The sequence below is a fragment of the Leptonotus elevatus genome, chromosome 10 (assembly GCF_054856555.1).
Source record: "Leptonotus elevatus isolate MCC_2025b chromosome 10, RoL_Lele_1.0, whole genome shotgun sequence".
Classification (NCBI taxonomy): Eukaryota; Metazoa; Chordata; class Actinopteri; order Syngnathiformes; family Syngnathidae; genus Leptonotus; species Leptonotus elevatus.
Genome location: NC_141248.1, coordinates 7,594,960 through 7,616,557, shown reverse-complemented (window position 1 = coordinate 7,616,557; position 21,598 = coordinate 7,594,960). Strand labels below are relative to the sequence as shown.

Below are 21,598 nucleotides of genomic sequence, written 5' to 3'. Positions count from 1 at the left end.
TTCCATCCAAAAAAGGGCGTTAAAAATCAACGTGTTGTCGTTCCAACGAAAGGGCTTATCAAAAATTTAACTTTTTGTTTTTCAAGAAAAAAAAACAATCTTAAATGCCACTTAGTCTAAAACGTAATACTGCTTAACAAGTGTCAATGTTTACAATCCACGTTAGCAACTGATTACAAAAACATCCTACACTTATGTGGATATTTTAAAAAAGCACTTTTTTTCCCCCTAACTCAGTTGCAACTAGTTAAAGTGTAATAAAGGACCCATCAAAAAGTAAAGTGAAACTGCAATGTTTTCATACATTAAAATGACACCCAGTGCAATTGCTTACAGTAAACACATCTGACCAGATTTGTACTTTTTCCATTCCACTTGTTAAGAGACAAAAGATGAACGGTCAAGGAGGCTCCAGTTATATTTTAAATCAATCTCAAGTGCTTGAACAGATTATTTATTGCACAAACTAGAAAGGGAATGCATAAAACATTGACATAAAACATTCAAAATCTTACCATAAATAGCCATAATTCATGACAAAAGGACAATACAATAAAAATGTCCAATCCCCAAAAAATATTGTATGTTTTACACCTGGCATGTCCAAATATGTGAGCTACCATAGAATTTCCTTCTGAACATTACTGCATTTTGTGGTATGCAAAAACAAAAGAAAAAAGAAAAAATCCCACTCATTGTTTGGATGCAAAAATCCAACCCTGGTTGATAAAGTGCAAAGTTATTATTAAGGCACTGTTGCAAGAACACTGTGTCCTTGCAGTGATACATTTAAGGCCCCTGATGATTTGTACTGGAAAGAGTCATTGCTATGTTCTGGTATAAAAACATGTAGGAGTCACACAGCAGCCGGCGCACAAGCTCAGGAGCGCACGCAGGGTTAGCTCGTGCCTGCTCCTCCTCTGACAGGGACAAAAAGTCACCCAACTCTGGACAAGCTCGGATCTCTGGGATGTTGAAGCCCCTTTGATCGTCACCTGCAAGAAAGAGCAGTGTTCAGATTAGAAATCAGATTGAGGCGACAAAGAAGTCAGAGTGCATCCTTATCTGCCTTTGTTGAGACTGCTTTATCTGTACCGAGCAGTCACAAGCAACCGTTGCATTTGAAAACATGTCAGTGTTTGCACGAACATTTTTGGGGAAATACGTCATTGCCTAGACAAAAAAAACAACAACACGGCAAATAACCCTCAAGATCCTCACCGCATCTGTCTGCCATGCTGTCAAAGAAGAGCCAAGAGTGTGGATCGGAGCCAGATTTGACAAAGGACACATAGTGACTGGTGTGAATGCAAAGCACAGCAAACAGCTGCATCGTGTGCCGAGGTGCAGGGAAAGCGGTGGCGACCTCAGATGGAACTGAGAAAGATTTTGGGGAATGCCCCCGTCGCTCCGAATGTCTGTGCACCTTCAAAACAAAGAAGAACGCAAATAAATTGGAAGTAATGTTTATCAATAAACCACATTATTTACAACCCCCCAAAATGCCTTGCCTGCGTGTTGCAGGTTGTGCAGTATTGTTTAATTCTCCCTGGATGCATTTTGTGATCTGGCAGACATTGGAGACACTCATGCTCTGCCAATTGCCCACAGATGAAACATTGCCTAGGAGCTGTAAGAACACAAATAAAAATTTTTTTTTAAAGTGTTGAATGATTAAATATTTTTGTTGTGATATATTCCTTACAGTTGAAAAGGAGGTCAGTGATGTCCAGCTCCATGGACGGAATGATGTGAGAAAACATTTTATACTTGTTTCCAAACCTTGGCATCTGAACTATCAGACAGGACGGCACCTAGGGAACAAGTGAAATATGATATTAGAATTAAAGGATTAAAAGGACAATCATTTATTGTTTGTCCTCTGTGAACTTTACCTCTTCAAACTTGACATCACATGACAGGCAGGAAGTGTCCAGCAGCTGTTGAACTGTGGGTATTTGTGCCATCTGCTCCTTTTCCAGAAAGATCTGGAATGTGTAGGCCCCCTGATAACTTTCACTTCTCGACCTGGTAGGAATATGTATTTAGTAACTTAAATCAGCCAAACTGACAAGAGTGTTAAAACTGGACTGCCCAAGGTCACACCTGAGTTTAAGGAGCGGCTCGATGCCAAGAATCTTCTGAAAGAGAAGTGTGATGAACTCCTCTGGGTCTGCAGTGAAAAAAATAAAATAAAATGTTTTTTTAGCGAGAACAAAATGCCATATATTGAAAAAGTACTTGGAAGAGTATGGACCTTTTTCCTCTGTTCGAAAGGTGTCACAGCCAAGCTGATTACGGAAATTCATTACACTTGCAGCAGGCACGAACCCTTGTCTACAACAAATGCATTTGCAGTCAGTGAGTGACATAAGGCGAAACAATAGAGAACAAGGAATGAAAACACATCATGCCATGTTAGTGAGAAAATACACGCGCCATATCAAGAAATCAATATGTTTATAAAATGTGGTTACATTCAAATGTGTTTGTTTTGCAAGCTAAATGTGAGGATATGAAACCACAAACCATATACAAAGTAGTCTAGATTAGAGGAACGCAATAATACCTGCGTAAACGATTGACTATTTTTCTCAGTGTGGAAGCAATCGGCTGCACGGTGTCTGCAGGCGTCTGCCAGATATTATCCAGAGTCACTGAGGAGCTGAACAAACTGAAGAAAGAAAACAACAGCTTTGGTCTGGATGCACGTAGCTAATTCGTCATCATCCGACATCAAGAGTGAAGTTACATCACGACACCACTTAATAGGCAAGTATTCTGATGGGCGGTGAACTGGTTTTACCTGAAAAGAGTGGCATCCAGATAACAGGAGTTGATGTGGCCCTGAATCCCTTTCATTCTTCCCACTAACAAAGACACGGCCTCTGATTCAGCAATGGGTGCCACATACTCCTCAGAGTCCACATATGGAGGAACTAGAAAACACACATATTTTTTTTCAGTGATGAATCAGATATCATTAGTAATAGCAACAAATGTTGTGCTTTCAATATGACCTGTATTTGCAACACACATCCAATGTTGATTACTATAACACGCTTAGGACCGCCCCCTCATTTGAATAACATTTCAACCTGCAGCATGAAATAAATAAATGTGAGAGCAGAGCGTTTTTAATTAATTGATATTTTATTTATATATTTATTTTTGTATTTATTTCGACATTTTTTAAATATATTTTTAATCCTGTTTTTTATGTATTTATTTATGGAGATACATATTTATATAATTTTTTTGTATTTAATTTTTTGTATGTTTTTTCTCCCACTTTTATTCATTTAGTCATTTATTTGCTTTGGGGAGTTTTAGTCCTCCATAGATTACAAGCTCCACACTTTTATTCAGACATTTACTTTCATTAAAAAGTCATTACATCAGATAGCATTAATTGTTGGCATTGTTCTATTTTTGCACATCGTTTAATTGCTAAATGGTAGGTAAGGAACTAACCTGGAGGTATTTCCGCTTGGCTGTTGGTGTCACTTCCTGTAGATGAGCAGACAAACCTGCTATCGGGGTTGCATTTAGTGACAGGGACAAACAAAGCTCTGCTCTTTTTGCAGGTGAAAAAACGCTGGCTGCCATATGTCCCATCTGAGCAACTGTTCACATCATAGTCCTGATGCACCAAAAGGATAGAATCAATTGCAAATATTCACAAAACAAGTTTTAATGATAATCTTGAGACTCACCAATTCAATCCCAGCCCATTCTGAAGTTTTTCCTGCAGGGACACCCAGCCACCTCACAACTCCATAAACTGTGACTCCCGTGTTGGACACAATCTCCACCAAAGACCCCACTTCCAAAAGTGCATGTGATGTGTTGTGATTTGGACTTGGATTGTTGCTTTGTTTTTTATGTTTTCCCTTCACTTGTCCAAGAGATCTAATATTTGGCATGGAGTTCATGCGCATCACAGGCTTTTTGTTTGTGCCTGTAAAAATGTAGGGAGGTTACGTGTTACAAAAAAAAAAAAATCATATGACATATAGTATCTTTAATCTTGTGACATGCTCTTGACTAACAACACAGGTAGACAGTATGTGCAAATTATGCAGACAACTCGAAAACCACACCAAGCCATGTGATGACTCCACTCTTCTGCATTCCTGTGCAACTGGACCAGTTTTTCTACTACAACACATTTGTTTTTTACATTTTCTAATAATGCAACATTGACCGTATACATACCACCATGTTGGCCAGCATTCCAGTTTAGCCCGAGGGGGATAGAGTAAGATGGGACCACCTGGATGATGTCCGCAGCGCTGAACAGGGACAGAGGGGCAGGCTTTTTAGACGATAAAGTCAGAGCATTGTCCTAGAGGGTAGACAGACAAAAGAAGATTGTGAATAACAAAGTCGAAGAACACAGTTTGTCTATATGCTCGATTAAACACAACATTTCAAGGACCTTTGAAAGGTTGTCAACTTAAACGGTGACTAGTTTATAGTACAGTACACTTAATCGGTTTGGGTGGATACAGTACATGAAGTATAGTAATTATCAGCCTGAGGCGCCCCGCCAGACTTATACCAGCATCTCTTGTAAAGTCAACAGTTCTACTTGAATTGTGTTGAATCGTGTAATAGTAAAAGGAACCCACCACAAATTCCACCTCAAACGCCAACATCTGCAGGTCGTCTTTGTTTTCCTTCCTCCCAATCTGCATCAGGTTTTTCACTAGTCCGGGTAGATGGCCCTTCTTGTTCTTCACCACCACCAGGTCATCCACAGTTAACTCACAGATGGCCGAGAAGAGCTGTGGGTTGCACAGCAGTTCCAGGCGTTTGTTTACGGAGGAGATGAAGAGCAGGAGCTGTGCTTGGTGGCGGCTCAGAGGGTATGTGTCTTCCCTCCGCACGACGCCTCCTTTCTTGGGTTTCCTCGCGTTTGCCCCGCCGGAGTAGAGAAGCCCCGTCAGCTCCCCGCGCTGCGTCTCTGCCTCCACCCGACCAATGCATCCCCGACAGAAACCTTTGCGCGACTTCCCACGTGTGACGATGAAAAACGTCTCTTTTAACACGGGGTTGGACTCCATTAAATCCAAATAACGGTAACAAGTGTTTTGCGACGTAAATCTGTTGAAATGCAAGATGGGGGGAACGTGTCCTCATTTGTTTCGCAGAAGTGTTGACAAAATAAACACTCACCTCGATGTTTTCCTGTGAAGACACGACGCCCTCGCCAACCACTCAACGGCAACTCACGGAAAAAATTATCTTAGCTCTCATAAGAAATCATCCCAGACGTTCAAAAACGCGTCTTCTTTTCTCCTGACGAGTTGGGAGAGTGAGTGAAAGCTTGCTTTTTGCTTGTTCTAATATTGACCTGAGTGCGACCGGTCACGCCCACTTGCCTCAGAACTTCATCTCCGCCCTGAACACAAAAGCGCACTCACCGGGACAAAGTAAATGCCATTGCGTGACTGCAGCGATGATAAGATAATGGGGAATGAACATCTTTCAGACTGGTAGCATAAGTTCAGCCATGCCATGACACTATTACAAAATATTGCATCAGGAAAACTGATTATTCAATAAATCAATGGCTTTTAGTGCATTTGGTACCTGCCTGGTACCAAACAATGTGGTGCCGAAATCATCTGGAGCAATTCAGAATCAATATTCATCTAATAACATGACCAAAAAATATATATATTTTAATGTGAACAAGATGCATACTCACCAGAAATGCTGATTATTATACATGTATTGCAAATCAATCGAATAAGAGGACTGAAACGTGCTGGCGGGCCAGCACGTTTCAGTGTACACGAATTTGAAATCTGATTAATTAAAGAAACAGCCAGTGCTACTGATTTTGACGGCCCTCTCTGTGCAGATTAGATTGAGCAGCACAGAGAAGCTGAAACTTGAATCGACAAAGATCCATCAATCCTCATACACACCAGGAAGCAGTGCAAAACAAGAGAAATGCTACGAAGTTAATAGAATGGAGTATTGACAATTCCGAACACCCGCACTGATATTTTCCCAATGCAACTCCTTATATGGCGAAAACAAACGGCGAATTGTATTGCTTTTGCCTATGACTATCATACATAAACCAGGCAGATGGCTATAGTAGTCAAACGACATTTGATCACATTTGGAAATCTAAATAATCCTTATAAATCAAATTACAACAATCCTTAATACAATGTTTTTTCAATGGGCGCAGAGGGTCATTTCAATGAGTTGACTACCATTGATTTGTGATGTAATTTCGGAATTGTCAATTGGGAATACATTTGCCATTGAATTAAGCAAATAGATGTTAGGTTCTAAGTGTTGGCCATTTGCTGTCACTGACTACTGGCCACAACTGTGGTCTGAAAAGTGTGACTATAGCGCTTATTGGTCCCGTCTCTGCATGGTACAATCACATCTTTATCTAAGTGGCGCAAGATCAAACCAGTTTGAACTGGTTAGTGACGTGATTTTAAGAGTGGTAGCTCATCTGCAAACTTGCACTTCCAAACTGAATAGTATAAAATGGTAACCAGAGAGATCTACCGTAATGGCAGGTGGCTGCTTTTTGTATAACAAACCACATTTTTGGTTCCATCCATAGATCGAGAGAGCAGTTGTTCCTAGGCATCTTTCAAGCTACATAATGTTAGACCTGTGAAAGACAAACTGAAATAGTTGAAAATAATTTGTAAATATTGGACATAAAAGTTCAATGCAACTTGAAAATCACTACAGTATATTACACAGCTGCTGCAAACTGTCAACAGACATCATGTAGAAATATTTACTGTAACTAATACGCACTTTGAGTGACATGTTTGTCATCAGACTCTACTCGTGACACGTCCCACCCTGTGATGCAGCTGGCATGCAAGCTTGACAATATCTTGACTGTACATCAACTTTACATAACAGGATTGGCGCTCCCCAGTGAGCACATGCATGCAGGCAGCAACGGTTTCATTTTTCTTGGGGGAAAAAAAAGGAGGGGGGGGGGGGCAAAATGTATTATATACAATGCATTCACAAATACCATATAACAGGAACTTAAAGTCAGAGATACTTGACTTTGATTAAGTTGCTCCGATCTTCTCTCAACTTTCAAATAAATGCATGTCCAACTGTTCAAGGTTTCTTTACTTTTTGTACGGCTTGCTGTTCTACAAAAAGTTGAATGGCAAAATTATTCTCTAATTCCAGCCACTTTTATGCCTTTACGTGACTCTTCCAGTCTTCAGACTTCCCTGAGATGTTTGAAGGAACTGTTGATCAATTGTTAGGGGTCGTCTTTGAGAGGACTGCTAAATACAAATCTTAATCGAACCAGGAAATGTATTCACTCATGACTGAAACATTGAATTTTGCTATGCCGCTCCTTGGTAGAAAACAAGTTGCACAAGAAGTCCTGAAATATCGAGCAATTATGTTACCTTAAAAGTTGAAAAGGTCAAATTCAGTTTACCTGTAAAGGTTACTGCATTTCCTGAAATTTTACCTAAAGGCCCATTATCCTCAATGTTTTGCAAGTTTTTTGGGGTGGGAGATAGTAATCATTTTTAACAGCCGACTGCAATGGTCCTCAAAACAGACATAGGCCTATTGACATTTTTATTCCAAGTACAAGGGTCATGAGAACATGAAACTTCATTCGAGAAGTAGAGGAACAATCAATTTCTTGATCAGATTGTTGTTCCTCAGCACTCCATGGACAAAAGTTTTGCGCTCTCTGTGGCCAGTTGCATTCACAAGCTCCGCCCTCTCTTCTGGAAACTCAGCTGCTGAGGTTATATTCACAAGAATGAAAAGCGCGAGGTGAATTTCAACAGTTAACTGTTGTAAAATGTGTTTGACACACTTACACTGTGCATCAGGTCCATTCAGCAAGATGTCATTTTCATAAGCTAGGAAACGTAGTACCATCTAAAGCATATATGGTAAATGTTTTGCATTACAAAGTGTAACACATATTGTATTTGCAAAGCTTCAACTGCATTGTTAATGGTACCTGGGTAATTGTAGTCAAACTGTGTCCACCTGATACAACCAGTGCCATATATGTCCCACATATACGCCATGTTGGTACCACTATTGTGGGTATCAACGCTGACAGAGGACTTTTACAAGTTTGGATTCGGTTTCTCTATTGAAATGACAAAAACAGGTTTTAAAACTGATTAACTGATGGATTTTATTATGTGTAATGACACTCACTCCTTTTGTTTTCAGTTGGCCTTGGGTTTTGTTTGGCCAGGAAAAATCAAGGATTAGGCTGTTTAGAATGATACCAGAGCGGGTTAGGATTCTGCTCCCAAATGGTCTGCTCAGTGAACTGCAGGAAATGACGAGAAAGAATGAGAGTGTTTACAAAAGGAAATACCAAACTCGTATCCTGTCATGATCACTGATGGCATAGTGCTTGCTCACCCTGCCACTGACACGATAAGGTCATCTGGTCCCATGACAGCTACTTGTCCAAAAGTTAACTCTGCCTTCTGGAGGGTGTGGTCTTCTGGTGGAGATCCAAGTGTGCTTTGGCAAATAATTGCATGATAAAAGACAAAAAATTTGTATAGTTAAATCCAAAATCTTTAAAGTTGAATTTAACATGTGTGAATATATTTGGTATTTATTTAAAATGGAGTGTTGATTTACAGACATTTAAGTGTTACACGAGCACATGCATGCTTAGTGTGTGTCTGAATTCCTGTTCAAAGCGATTTGTCCAAGTGGCATAACGATGGCTTTGTACATTTTACCTTAGTATGTCAGAGAGCAGCTCAGTCACAGACGAGTTATATTTAGGGTCGCCCAGACCACTAGCCATTGTGACAGTTGCCTTCAGAGACTTTACAGCCTGAAGAAAGACCTTTTGGGAGGAAGACAAACAATACCACTCGACCAAAATAGACAAACATTTCATTACATATATATAGTATGCTTTAAGCTTTGCGGCTCAGTACCTCACTGGTCCAGCCGAGTGCTGTTTGATTTTCAGAGGTATTGTTTTCATGGAGCTGGAAGCCCTCTAAAAGCTTGAGAGTCAATAGCAAAGCTGCACCAGCAGATGGTGGAGCAGGAACCAATATTCTAAACTCTAAGAATAAGAACATAAGAAACCATATTTTGGTATGCACAAATTTAAGTAATTATTTTTATCTACATATAATTTTTACACTGGTTGTACTTTTATAAAGTCCTTCCAATGGCTGCCCAACTTCCACAGAGTAGTTGCTTAGGTCCTCACTACTTAGGACTCCTCCTTGGCCTCGCACCTGGGAAAAAAATACAAATATAAGCAGTCTTCAATGGGAAGTCAAGTCAAAAATGTTCTTGACAATATGTTGGTGTGGCCCCACCTTAAGTCTACACGGTATTCTGATTCATATTGCGTCTGTAGGGTGTATCCACCGATTTTATCCATTTCAGAGGGCAGCCATTTTGCCACTTGCTGTTGTCTGAAAATGTTGCTCAGTGCCCTGGTCACGACCAATCAATCCACACATATTTTCTGAGTGAGTTTAGTCACGTGACATTTGCAAGCCGAGCCGTGATTGGTCAGTCCTCGAGCCATAAGCAACTGTGATGTCATTTTCATTAGAAAGCAAGAAGCAAAACGGCCGCCCCAGAAGTGGATTAAAAACAGGTGGAGTTTGGTTGCTTAATTCATATTCCATAAACGCAAAATAGTACCGTAAAATCCCGTGTGTAATATGGTCTCCTGATTGGCTGGCATCCTTTAATATACTGCCCAACATCCCTCCCACCACCCAGTGCAAAGCACATTTTAATGATTTGAGTAATTCAGGACTTCTGAGTGCAAAAATGGTACCCATTTCTTTGAATTGGCACTGGTTTTCGAAAGATTGATATTTTATTTTTTGACAATTCATAAATAATTTGGGGATCTCAAAAGGGCTTGTCTTTTATTCTCTAATAAAAGTCAACAAGCTTGTTTACTGCTAATGCCTAATTTTCCGTTTTATCTGAGGTTTAGATAAATCTACTTGAGATTTTATTGAATTATTACATCAATTTGTAACTTGACATTAAATATGTTAAAATGTAAGTACGACTTTTTCTATAACATCTGGTAAACATATATAAAATGTTAAAAATAAAGTTTGAGGATTTGTATGATTCTGTGTAGTACGTTGGGACGATTGTGAATAATTTTATATAGGGGAAAAAATGCATTTTATTCATGGGATTTTACGTAATCAGAATTCCGTGTTTAGACTAGTGGGGCTGAACATATTGCACACATGTGAAGTGTTGACTTACTCTTTAAGCTTTCATCTAAAATGTCTTGAAAATACTGTAGCCCGGAAATGTTTAAAATAAACAATAATGCTAAGCTAGTTAACATACACCACCTCTTCCTCCATCTCCTGTGATAAATTTCCACTGTAGAAGTTTGACAAGTCACTATGAAGGACTTGAGCCAAGTTGGGCATTCTCAGAAATGAACCTGGAAGCAGAGCTCTGCCTTTTGGGAAGAACACATTCTTGAAGCGGGCCATTAGCTGCTCTTCTTTTACTTTTGCTAATGCATCAGCTAAGAAGACAGCAAGATTAATAAAGTATGATCCTCACGATGAAGACTGACTGTAAAGTTGTGACTCACCAAGACTCTTTGATACATTAAAACCCCCTTTTGCCACCTTAGCAGCTCTGGCAACCACTTTGTTCCAAGGCAAACTGCGGTAAAATAGAAAATATATCTGACTGTAAAATGCTGAAAATTCAGACATCAAATCTTCATTTACAGCATAATTTTTTTCTTTTTTACCTGCCGTACATTGTGTGAGCTTGGTACAACCCTCTGAGCATGCCAGGCACTCCCACCAGCAGACCTGCCTGCACACCGCAATCAGACTCGTGCTTATCATTCAAAATAGTCAAAACACTTTCATTCATGCTTTACCTTTCGTCCAAAGCCATTTTGCAACATCTCCTCAGTGAGCATTTTTGGTGCTGTTCCCTGAAAATTTAGTACTTTTGTTTTATTCCTACGAATGTCATGAACGAGCATCACCCCTCCTCTGTGTAAAAAGGGAGCATGTTAAACATGGGTGGACATGTGTTTTAATTCATACGAGTGTGTACACAAAAACTTGAGTAACCTCACCCACCAATACCTAGCACATGTGGATGCACCACACACATACACAGAGTAGCAGAGATGGCAGCATCCACGCTGGAACCCTGATCATGAAGGACTCCCTGGCCAAGTGCTGTGCAGCGTTCATGGTCCGACACCAACACTCCCTCTACAATGAGCTGACAAGCCACTGGGATAACAGCCTGGCATACATTACACCGCAAATATCCAACTTAAGTATAAGATGACATACCGGATTTTTACTCAGGTAAACCTGCAGCATTAACGCAGCAGTCACCGCTATGACACAGGTGACAGAGGCAATATAAAAATAAACAAGCGCCTTGCCACTGGAGCTTATCTTTGCTTTGTTAGAGTTGATATCTTCCTGGTCACCGAATTGAGGCAAACCAGAGGCCACTTGGTGCAATGGTATGTCCTTGGAGATTTTGCTGACTTCTGGTGAAGGCAGTATGGGAACACATTTTAAACTTCTTGCAGTTGGCTATGTGGCTTTAGAAAAGAGATTGTAGATTGTGATTTTAGCAGAATCCAGTCAAAACCTTATTCATAGTAATCATAAATTAATTAACAATCAACAGAATGGCTGACAAGTATCAAAAGCAGTACCACAGTTTCACCAAAGGAGAAGTAAAGAGCCATGAAAAGCTAAGATAGTTTAAAGAAGAGGGAAAAAAAGCATATATGCGTGGTAGTGAAGTTCTTTCTCAACAAAGTCAGACAAGTACAGCATTTGGACCTTGCTCAAACCTTCAAATGGTAAGTCATGTTTAAAAGCTTTCATCCATACTGTAGTGAGGAGCTCTTTATTTGAATAACTGTTGAACTCACCTGGCTTGGAACCATCCGTCAAATGAGAAAAATCAAAACTTTGGTAATTAATTGTTGATTGTTGATTAAGTTCTGCATCAGGTGAGACTTCCATGGTCACTAACATCTAATGTTAGTGATGTTAAGTTGATTGCAGCGCCAGGTGTTGTGTCTTGCCTATATATGAACTACGCTCCTCCCTCAGCTCAATGGGTAGACAAACACAGCTGGTATAGCTACCTTCCAACCAATGAGATCATAAATAAAGAACATGAACATGTTACAGATAATACACTTGTTAGTATTTTATTTCTGTGTGTACTCAAATGCACACAAGTTTAAAAAAAAAAATAGTATAACATATCAAAACTTTTACAGACACAATTTGTAAAGACATTTGCATCAATAAAAACAATGCATGTCAATATAAAATTCAGTGATTTTCTAAATCAAAATGCTTTCTACACAGCTGCCAGTTTAATTTAAAAACAAGTGCAGTAATTAACAATAGCAAGAATACTATGTGATTTGTCCATTTGTAGAATATTTGTTGTGAATAAAACAAAGAAAGGGTCTATCAGCTCTACAAATTTGTTACTGGTTGCTCTTCCAGCACTTTAATGGCCAAGGGTGCGATGTCCCGGCTGTTGGAGAGGGAAGGAATGGTGCTGGAATCCATGCCGAACACGATTGTGTCGCTGAATTGCGTTTCGGGACATGGGGTAGTGGGATGTGCAGGATTTTTGCATGCAGGTTAACTTTGTGGCCTCTTGCATGGCTTTAGGAGGCGAAAGTAATTCTGAGATGCCTCGAATGTTACTGGCTGTTTCTTTGCTTTTAATGGTGGACTGCTCACTCACTGGATCTGTTATACTGGGGCGGAAAAAAAACAGAAAATAAATAAAATATAACTCCTTCAGCAACCAGCAGGCATCAAAGTAAAGTTTAATGTTAAAATGGACTAGTTCTACAATTACTCTAAGGAATTTTTTTTAATTATCTGTTTGACAACGTTTAGTTCTTGATGTTTAAAGGCTAGCTAGGTAGCTTGTATACAGTTAACCATATATTTTACCTTGTAGTTTTTAGTTCTGTAATAGTTGTTGCATTAGGAGCAGACTGTGGTAATATAGTGTGGGCCTCCAGACTTGGGATCTCTGCGGAACTGGCTTCTGTGGAGACAAATGTTCATAGAGAAGAACCAGGATGTGAAAGCAATGTTGAGGAAATATACATTTGGTGGATGCTTACTGAACATGACAATTTTTTTGTAAACAAAATAAGCAGTAGCTATAAATGTACATAGTGATAACCGCTTGTGCAAAGGTAGTCAACAAGAAAACGCCAAAACAGGTAACAATTGTGAAACAGTGAGATGCCGTAAAAACAACAACTCAAACACAGTGTATGTACAGTGGATGCACACCCAACCTTGATGGCTAACAACAAGCCATTCTTCTTCCAGCACTTCTTCGGACCTGACTTCCTCAGGGTCGTCCTCTCCTCCAAAAAGCAGATGAGCGAGTTTTCTGAGCATTACTGCTTCTCTCTGACGTATCTTTCTTTAGCTAAGGAGGATAATACAGATTCTTAACGTGTGTGTGTGTGTGTGTGTGTGTGTGTGTGTGTGTGTGTGTGTGTGTGTGTGTGTGTGTGTGTGTGTGTGTGTGTGTGTGTGTGTGTGTGTGTGTGTGTGTGTGTGCGTGTAAATGATCACACACTATTTTTTCATACTGATTAATCCTCTTTTACAGTTTGGCAGTTTTGTCATTTGTCCAACAATAATGTATGATCAGCTGACTAGAATGGCCAATTAAAGATCGAGTGGTTAAGCGCTTTGAATAATGGCAAAATTCATTGTTTGGGCCATTTGTCTCGACAAAGGTGCGGATACATTAATTGAATGTTGGCAAAACCCGGACCCTTGAAGGCGTCTAAAAAATAATATACTGTATATCATTTCACATTACTGTTTTTACATAGGCAGTAACAGCAACAAGCTTCACGACAGCAATAGTTGATTTGATTTGATTAGTTGATTGAATGTTGATTTAGTGACAGATTATCAGTCATTAGGCTACCTAAACAATTATTTCGTCATTCATAAACCAATTAAACTTCGATATGTAATAACGATATGTATTTCTTAATCAAGTCTAACAATAGGCGAGTAATGTCAGTCCAAATAGTAGCAACATATCGAAGTACATAGTTATTTATTTTACTATATCAACAGATACAAATTGGATTCTTACCTTTGCTTCTCAGCTGTACTCACTGTCATACAGTAAATGTTGTATTTTTAACAATAATGTTCACGAATTTCAACTGCTTAAAAGGGCAACTGAGCTGTTGTTTGTTTCATTTCATTTCAAATGCTCGACCAATGAGAAATCAGCGGCTGCGCTCATGACTCCGCCTGCGACTAGAAACCACCAATCAATTCGCAGATCCTCCCTGCACTGTAAACGCTTGGACGGAGAATTGGTCAAAGAGCACACTTTGGGGACAAGATAGTTACCTTCCCATTGCTTCCACTCTAGCGTAGGACATACAGTACTCCAGTCAGCGTCTTTGTGACTGGAAACAAATATTGAATGCACATTTTAAGCGTATATATGACACAACAGTAAAAGTGGTCTTTTTCAGGCACCACTTGAGAGGCAGCCGTGTAAAGAATAATTCTCCTTTGCAGTCCCACTATTTTCAATTGTTTTTCCCAAGATTTTGGTTACAGTATTTTAAAGTATCACACACACACGCACACACGCGCGCGCGCGCACACGCACACACACACACACACACACACACACACACACACACACACGTCTATATGAAGCGTTATTTTTTGCTCCCAAGACAGATAATGATTTGATTTTATTTTATTTTGTCATATGACTTCAGCTCCACCCTTATCGCTCAACGTCATAATCACGGGGAATTCCGAGTCAGATGACGTAAAATATCACTTATCCTTTTGTCCATCAGGTGGCGCTTTTGCTCTATGTGAAATAGTTCTATTGGGTTCGCCCCCATTTTGACATGTGCGTCACATGAGGCTCAAGTGTTTTCTTTGTTTACAGTAAGTGTGACAAATTTGACGTCAAGTAAACTATCTATCTACTGCCTATGTGCCTGCGACATGCGGTTCAGTTACTTTAAAGAATCAATTTCCAATGTCAAATTCAATCATTTCACAAGTCAAGATCATCATCTAGTGTTCTGACATGAGAGGACGTTTACAGGAATTTAACTTTCTTCGTTCTTCTTTTCACCTAACACACAAAATATTATATATTTTTTTAAATTACTATTATATCTAACACAGGAGCTGTATTAAATTTGTTTTGTTAATGGGCACTTTTGACTGGTACAGGCAATGGCATTAACCTAATATGTTTATTATTTTTGGTTGCAGCTTGAATTGTTGAAGTACTGCACTGCATCTCCCGATGGGACTTTCTTCTATTCTGACGCGTAAACCAAAGTCATAATGATCATTGATATCTTTGTAAATGCAGATTTTGTGATGCAGCTTTTGTATTGGATCTCTATCAAATGTGCAAGTGTTTTTTCCCTCCTAAAGGCTTCTTAAGTTGTTCAGCTAATGTGATCTGGTGACTGTGTGACAGCATCTGATTCGCACAATTTTCATTCTAATTAAACCCTTGAATATGTCTTCTGTTCTGTGTGAGAATTGAGCATTTCTGCTCATTTATTCAGCGTCTCCATTTTACTTGAAGCTATTTCCAGTGTTCATGCAGTGGACTACTGGCTTAAACACTATCTAAACATTTGTCTTTAAATGTTTTTGTCACGTTATTAGATGACTATTGTTAATATTTTTGATTAATGGTCACATTTGTATAGCTGTTGGTTAATTTATTAATGTAGTTCATTGAAACTATTGTATAAGTGCTTTACATAGATGGTGTGCTAACTCTGTTTTGACAATCAAGTGCTAATTTTCATGAATCTCAGCAACCTTTGCTTGTCTGCAGGTTCACACGGCTGGAATCCTGTCTGTGAGCTCCATGTTTGGGTTGCGGAAAGGGTTGTAAGCATGAAGCCCCTTTCCTGCACAGAAGAGCAAGAGGAGCAGGAGGAGGAGCAGGAGGGAGCTGGTGGCGGTGGTGGGGAGGGCCCTCGGGGGCGAGCACACCCCTACCGCCTGTGTCAGTATTTCAGAACAGAGGCCAGCATTTAGTCATTCTACATGAAAGCTGCAGGCACGCTGGTCTGCCAAATTCCACTGCAACTTTTGGACTATTGGAACATACACATTGTTTTGTTTTTCACAAATATATTTCCAATTTGGCAGAGGACACTTTTATTAACCTTGTTTGTTCCAGATTGTAAATCCTACCCGTCACCGGATACTTTTACGCACAGTTGTTGAACACGCAAAAGGACAATGCCTCGGTCTTTCTTGGTTAAAAAGTATTTTGCTAGGCAAAAGCCAAACTACAGTGAACTGGAATGTCAGAATGGTAAGTGATGTAGCCTTCTATTTTAGTGATTGAGTTAAGAAAAACCTTCTTACGTAATTGTGCATGTTGGTGAGAAAGTCCCCTTTTTCCAATGTAGATGCTGGAACATTGTGTGTGCATGTGTATTATTATTATTTTCATTTTAATGTGGTTTAACTCCACATCCTGTATCTTCCCGATAAAGTTTTGGCCCGTTAGATGCACTTTCCCCCCTTAGTGGCGACAGACAGAGCTCCATTCATGTTACAAGCCCTTGTGAATATGTGGGAGGAAACGGCCCATGAAACCTTCCAATGGCTGCAACTTTACGCCCCAAAAAAACTAAAATGGGTGATCAAAGTGGAAGATAAAGTGATTCAAGCAGACACATGCATCCAATGAGTTTGATCTGATGTTAAATTTCCATTTATTTGTAGCCTATTGGCGTAGTGTCATTTGAACAATGCCTCCATCTCGTTCTCAGATACGTCACTGGACAAATATCCTTTCGCTGAGCTCTCATCCACTGCCACCTGCTTGACGGCAGGTCTGGTGTGGGACCTCAGTGTCTTGCCCGCCCTGTACCTGCCCACCTCCCAAGCAGAGCCCTCGACCATCCCAGGCCCTTTGGACCTCAGTTCCCCGTCCAGCCTCAGCAGCAGTGCCAGCAGTAGCGGCGAAGAGGATGAAGGGCGCACTTCCGACCCCCCTAGCCCCGAACCCGTGCACACGTACGCTCCTCGTCAGCGCATGAAATGTACTGGTGTGACAGCCCATGTCAGTCCTCCAGAGGAGGAGGAGAGGGAGGCCCCCGTCACCGCAAGCAGGCCTGCCTTCCTCTGCAAACACTGCCCGAAAGAGTACACCAGCCTGGGGGCCCTAAAGATGCACATCCGCTCACACACCCTGCCCTGCGTGTGTACCACATGTGGAAAGGCTTTCTCCAGGCCGTGGCTGCTGCGCGGTCACATCCGCACGCACACAGGTGAGATCCACGTCTCCAGATATAGAAAGCTTAAAGTCTCCATTTGAAGTCATGAGTCAGCGGGTCAGTCTCGTGTCGTTTGCGCTGTGACCTGAAGGCATGCAGGATATCCATGACAATCAATGTGATGTCTTCAATACGGGATCAACAGATGCGATCACGTGGGGAAGCCTTCTGTAGACTCTGTGCTCATTGATCACTCATTGTGTTTAATGTGCCGGCAACAATGCCGCAATTGCTAATTGTCTTATCGTTGCTTTTGGGGAAGACGACACAATGAAGACAAAAGGGTTTTATCAAGAGGTCTTATCACTGAGCACTTGCAGCAACTTGTTAGCATGCTAATCTCATTTGGCCGTGATTTAATCATGCTAATTCACTCAGTCTTCAACCGAACCAGTGTTTCATTATCTACACAATGCGTGTGTTTGTGGGAGGGAGGCGTTAATAAGAGACTCTTGTGAATTCAAAGAGCGTGAAGCCGGCCCTTGGCATCACCTGCCAAATGCTTTGACACCTCTGAAGGCAGTCTCATTTTCAATGTTGAACCCCCCAAAAAATAATGTTGACAATAATATGTTCTAAGCAGAAAAAAAAGAAGAAAAAAAGTTCTAAGCAGCCCCACTAATCTAAATACGGTATTTTGGTTAATAGTGCGTAAGTGGAATATGAGTCAAGCAGCAAAATCCAGCAGTTTTTTAAAATCAATATCAGAAGGCAGCCATTTTGTCACTTGCGAAAATGACATCACAGTTGCTCAGGTCTCAGGTAACAACCAATCACAGCTCAGCTTCTTGAGACATTTCTTGACAATAATGTGACCTCGCTGGTCTAAACATGACATTCTGATTAATTTGTGGAATATGAGTTATGTGGCAAAATCCAGCCGTTTTTATCCATCTTATGTAGTGGCCATTTTGTCACTTGCTGCTAAATGAAAATGATACAGTTGCTCAGGTAACCATCACAGTAATCACAGCTCAGCTTCATAAAACAGGTGAGCTGTGATTGGTCGTTGCCTGAGCCCTGAGCAACTGTGATGTCATCTTCAGTGGACAGCAAGTGGCAAAATGGCCGCCCCCCCGAGATGGATAAAAACGGATCGATTTTGCTGCATAACTCATATTCCACAAATGTAATATTAATTAGAATATCATGTTTAGACTAGTGAAGTCACATATAACTTTATTAGTCAAGAAACGTTTACGGTTGACTTCTGATTTAACATGTTTCCGTCTTTTTGTTCTCCCCAGGCGAGCGTCCGTTCTCCTGCCCCCACTGCAACCGAGCCTTTGCCGACCGCTCCAATTTGCGAGCTCATCTGCAGACCCACGCCGAGGTGAAGAAGTACCAGTGCAGCGTCTGCTCTCGCACTTTCAGCCGCATGTCATTGCTGCAGAAACACAGCTCCTCAGGGTGTTGCTCCGCCGCGGTGTGAGACGCAACAGGACAAAGCTCCAACATCAGGATGGTGGAGGACCTGTGGCCTTGGACAAAGCGCCTTCAAAAAGCCCGGTTGACTGTCAATGAAATTTCAGCTTTAAGAAAAATGGAAGGAATCAGTCCTCACGGGTCTGAATTTTACAAGCCTCTTAGCCATCCTCTGCAAATCTTTTCCATACTATTTTGAAGTCTTGAGGCTGTTGGACCAAATCTGAAGCGAGCTGATCTGTACTTGATATCAGCCCCCTCGCTGCCATCGTGTGCATTCCGAAGACCAAATATGTACTAAACTCATTGGGGTAAGAGGTGTTCTTTCCTGTCTCCGTCCTGGTGCCGGACAGCTCAGGATCACTGCCCAGACGCAGCTGCTGAGAGGTAGGGGTGCGTGGGTGGTATCAACCTCTCAGTGTGTCTCCAGACATGCACACACGCAGATTCACAAAAGCTATCGCGCACACACAGCTGTCCCTGGTACTGTGGCGTAGATAGACGAGGTGCTAACAGGTGCTTCGGCAGTGACCTTGGCTGGCGGATGGCAGGTGACGTCCACTGCCCTTGCTTTAAAAAAGATGCCGCGCATTGCCACAAAGGACTTTTGTCTTTCAATGGAAGACGGTCATCTTAAGCCTCTATTTTGACTACAGCCCAACCTTCTTTTTAACTGATGAGTTCCGACGATAGGAACTTCCGAAGCTTCACAAGCCATGCACTCAATGTTACCACAGTGTTAATAATACCAGTCAAAGCCATACGTGAAATGAATTTGTGCCTAGGAAATTATTATTATTATTTTTAAATCTTTTGTCTTATTTACCTCATTACTGTTTGTGGCTTTAATTCATGTTTGCAGTATTCAAATCATTGATAACCAAAGAGTTTAAAAACAAAAAGGCTGGGACCAAATATTTTTTTTAAAGTTTACACCATGGAAACATGGTTGCCTAATATGTGATGAGAACCCTGTAAATGGATAGTACAAAAACAAATTGTAAAGTTTCTTGAAGATGTATGGCAATGTTTTACAGTGCAATGTGCAGATGATGTGTTATTTCAATTTTGTACCCAGCTTGTGTGTTCAGTATTTTGTGTATACCAAAAAATGATTCTGATTTTCATTCAATAAAGTAATTTATGTTTATTAAAAGCTGCTTCTGGGTTGAGAACTTCAGCAAAGGCAAGGTGTGCTACACCTGCCGTGATGTGGGAAATGAAAACAGTTGATACGTTACAGTTAAACGAGGTCTGCCTAATCATTAACTGGCACTTCAGCATCTTGATATTTGATGTGCGGAGTGAAGTAAGCATTGTGCAAAAGCAATTTCGCAGATGTGCAGGTGAACATGTTGCATGATGGACGGGGTGGGGGGGGGCCTTCGGGGGAAATGAATGCACCTGTTGTCAGTTTCCACCTGCCTTCTACTTCTCACTGTTGTCGCTGTGCAAACACAGCAGCATGTACTCAATGGCCACATTATTAGGTAAAGTGGCAATACATGTGACTACAAACAACTGAACATTAACTTTGAAATTGTAGAATTTTTAATGGCAGAAATGATTTGACTTGCTCTGGCCTTATCAAGAGATTGACCTATTAACCTATTGTTGAAGATGGGCGAGTTCCGATACTATGTGTTGTAACGGGCCAGTACTTGTGGCCATTTTACGATCAGCAACTAGAAATAAGAATTGCAAATTGCCATTAATTGCATGCAATTTTAAGGAGCAATGCTATATTGGGATACATAGGTCTTTATTCTTCTGTCTTTTTTTGAAGGAGAAATTTTATGTATTAAAAATGTATGTCCATTTTTTTTTTTACTGATATCTGTAGCTTGATATCGGTATCAGTGACTACTCAAGAGTTGAGTGTGCGTACTGGTAATTGTGTGGAATTCTATCGAACATCCCTAAACTATCGTTAATATGAAAGTATACATGTATTTAATGAATTCGAAAATATAATATTGTTGAATGTGCTCCACAAAGTCTGAACAGGAAACCATGAATTTATGGCGTTTTGTTTGTTTTTATGGAATCACTAATTGTACGAAACCATAACCAATATAATCAAATAATCATTCTTGTGATAGTGTCAATAAAAGTGAGCATTATCTTTGTAAAAGCATTTAAAAAAATATATATATAACTCTTGTATTGGATCTTTTTAGATTGTGCAGATGTACCAAACATGCCAAGTAACTTAGCTTTACATTTTGAAAGAGAACCTTGGAAGAAACCGACGTATGTTTTTAATCACTCCGGGACTGAGCCTGAATTTGGATGCGCACCAAAGTCCATGAATTGATCTTAATTCAAGAACTGTGTCATGCTTGCTTCACGTGTGTTGTGTTTTCCGACTCTTTTGTCATCAGGGAGAGTAGAAGCCGTCGTCCTCCTAGACAGTGAGTCAGTGTGTTCTCACCTTCCGATGGCTCCCCTTGCTCTCCGTCAGTAAGTCAGATTAGTCAGTCAGTCGGACTGCGTGGGCTAGAACCCAGTCGAGCCCAGAATGAGGTAAACTGTTCCACGGCAGTTTCTTATTTCCTCCTGACTCAGGGATATATGCATGCAAGCCCCCGGGCAGTATAAGCATTGTATAACTTCAGACTGGCTCGTTTAAATGTGAAGGATGGAGATTGTTTAACATCTGCAACGAGTCCACTGGATTTGAAGTCAATGATAGCGGTCCCCTTTGGCCATGATGATCTGGTGTCTCATGTGGGATGAGCCCATTAAACTCTCAGCTGTTGCCAGTTAGTTCAGGAC

At 40.6% G+C, this 21,598-nt stretch overlaps 4 protein-coding genes across 5 annotated transcripts; 1 reads left to right on the top strand and 3 right to left on the bottom strand.

Annotated features, from left to right (window-relative positions):
* Positions 1-438: 438 nt before the first annotated feature.
* cyld2 (cylindromatosis (turban tumor syndrome) 2) lies at positions 439-5,330 on the bottom strand. 2 transcript variants are annotated; one of them, XM_086085949.1, is made up of 14 exons: positions 5,182-5,330; positions 4,635-5,109; positions 4,219-4,348; positions 3,717-3,961; positions 3,475-3,643; positions 2,807-2,939; positions 2,570-2,674; positions 2,258-2,337; positions 2,107-2,173; positions 1,896-2,028; positions 1,706-1,814; positions 1,512-1,630; positions 1,222-1,426; positions 439-995 (listed from the first exon to the last, which is right to left on the bottom strand). In XM_086085949.1, exons 2-14 carry the CDS (start codon positions 5,067-5,069, stop codon positions 790-792), a joined length of 2,136 nt encoding a protein of 711 aa, XP_085942075.1. In that variant the 5' UTR covers positions 5,070-5,109; positions 5,182-5,330; the 3' UTR covers positions 439-789. The 2 variants fall into 2 exon arrangements, with proteins under 2 accessions (XP_085942075.1, XP_085942074.1); XM_086085948.1 differs by having other exon boundaries at positions 2,107-2,337.
* Positions 5,331-5,388: 58 nt separating this feature from the next.
* LOC147166901 (glutathione hydrolase 7-like) lies at positions 5,389-12,050 on the bottom strand. Its single transcript, XM_086086860.1, has 11 exons — positions 11,957-12,050; positions 11,358-11,563; positions 11,132-11,283; positions 10,928-11,045; positions 10,793-10,860; positions 10,628-10,701; positions 10,377-10,558; positions 9,188-9,275; positions 8,964-9,097; positions 8,760-8,848; positions 5,389-5,407 (listed from the first exon to the last, which is right to left on the bottom strand). Exons 1-11 carry the CDS (start codon positions 12,048-12,050, stop codon positions 5,389-5,391), a joined length of 1,224 nt encoding a protein of 407 aa, XP_085942986.1.
* A 165-nt stretch (positions 12,051-12,215) lies between these two features.
* tp53inp2a (tumor protein p53 inducible nuclear protein 2a) lies at positions 12,216-14,334 on the bottom strand. Its single transcript, XM_086087570.1, has 4 exons — positions 14,191-14,334; positions 13,367-13,503; positions 13,011-13,107; positions 12,216-12,808 (listed from the first exon to the last, which is right to left on the bottom strand). The coding sequence occupies exons 2-4, from the start codon at positions 13,470-13,472 to the stop codon at positions 12,553-12,555; spliced, it is 459 nt and encodes a 152-aa protein (XP_085943696.1). The 5' UTR covers positions 13,473-13,503; positions 14,191-14,334; the 3' UTR covers positions 12,216-12,552.
* A 1,724-nt stretch (positions 14,335-16,058) lies between these two features.
* snai1a (snail family zinc finger 1a) lies at positions 16,059-19,970 on the top strand. Its single transcript, XM_086087068.1, has 3 exons — positions 16,059-16,425; positions 16,889-17,389; positions 18,643-19,970. The coding sequence occupies exons 1-3, from the start codon at positions 16,350-16,352 to the stop codon at positions 18,825-18,827; spliced, it is 762 nt and encodes a 253-aa protein (XP_085943194.1). The 5' UTR covers positions 16,059-16,349; the 3' UTR covers positions 18,828-19,970.
* Positions 19,971-21,598: the final 1,628 nt, after the last annotated feature.

Coding starts and splice junctions, on each gene's coding strand:
- cyld2 (XM_086085948.1), bottom strand. CDS start 5,069: ATGGAGTCCAACCCCGTGTTAAAAGAGACGTTTTTCATCGTCACACGT. Junction 3,644..3,716: donor AATGGGCTGGGATTGAATTG/GTGAGTCTCAAG, acceptor TTGGTGCATCAG/GACTATGATGTGAACAGTTG. Junction 2,029..2,106: donor GAGCCGCTCCTTAAACTCAG/GTGTGACCTTGG, acceptor TATTCCTACCAG/GTCGAGAAGTGAAAGTTATC.
- LOC147166901 (XM_086086860.1), bottom strand. CDS start 12,050: ATGGAAGTCTCACCTGATGCAGAACTTAATCAACAATCAACAATTAAT. Junction 10,861..10,927: donor AAAATGGCTTTGGACGAAAG/GTAAAGCATGAA, acceptor TGCGGTGTGCAG/GCAGGTCTGCTGGTGGGAGT. Junction 10,702..10,792: donor GCTCACACAATGTACGGCAG/GTAAAAAAGAAA, acceptor ATTTTACCGCAG/TTTGCCTTGGAACAAAGTGG.
- tp53inp2a (XM_086087570.1), bottom strand. CDS start 13,472: ATGCTCAGAAAACTCGCTCATCTGCTTTTTGGAGGAGAGGACGACCCT. Junction 13,108..13,366: donor GCTTGTTGTTAGCCATCAAG/GTTGGGTGTGCA, acceptor TTGTCTCCACAG/AAGCCAGTTCCGCAGAGATC. Junction 12,809..13,010: donor ACAGAACTAAAAACTACAAG/GTAAAATATATG, acceptor TTTCCGCCCCAG/TATAACAGATCCAGTGAGTG.
- snai1a (XM_086087068.1), top strand. CDS start 16,350: ATGCCTCGGTCTTTCTTGGTTAAAAAGTATTTTGCTAGGCAAAAGCCA. Junction 16,426..16,888: donor TGAACTGGAATGTCAGAATG/GTAAGTGATGTA, acceptor TCTCGTTCTCAG/ATACGTCACTGGACAAATAT. Junction 17,390..18,642: donor TCACATCCGCACGCACACAG/GTGAGATCCACG, acceptor TGTTCTCCCCAG/GCGAGCGTCCGTTCTCCTGC.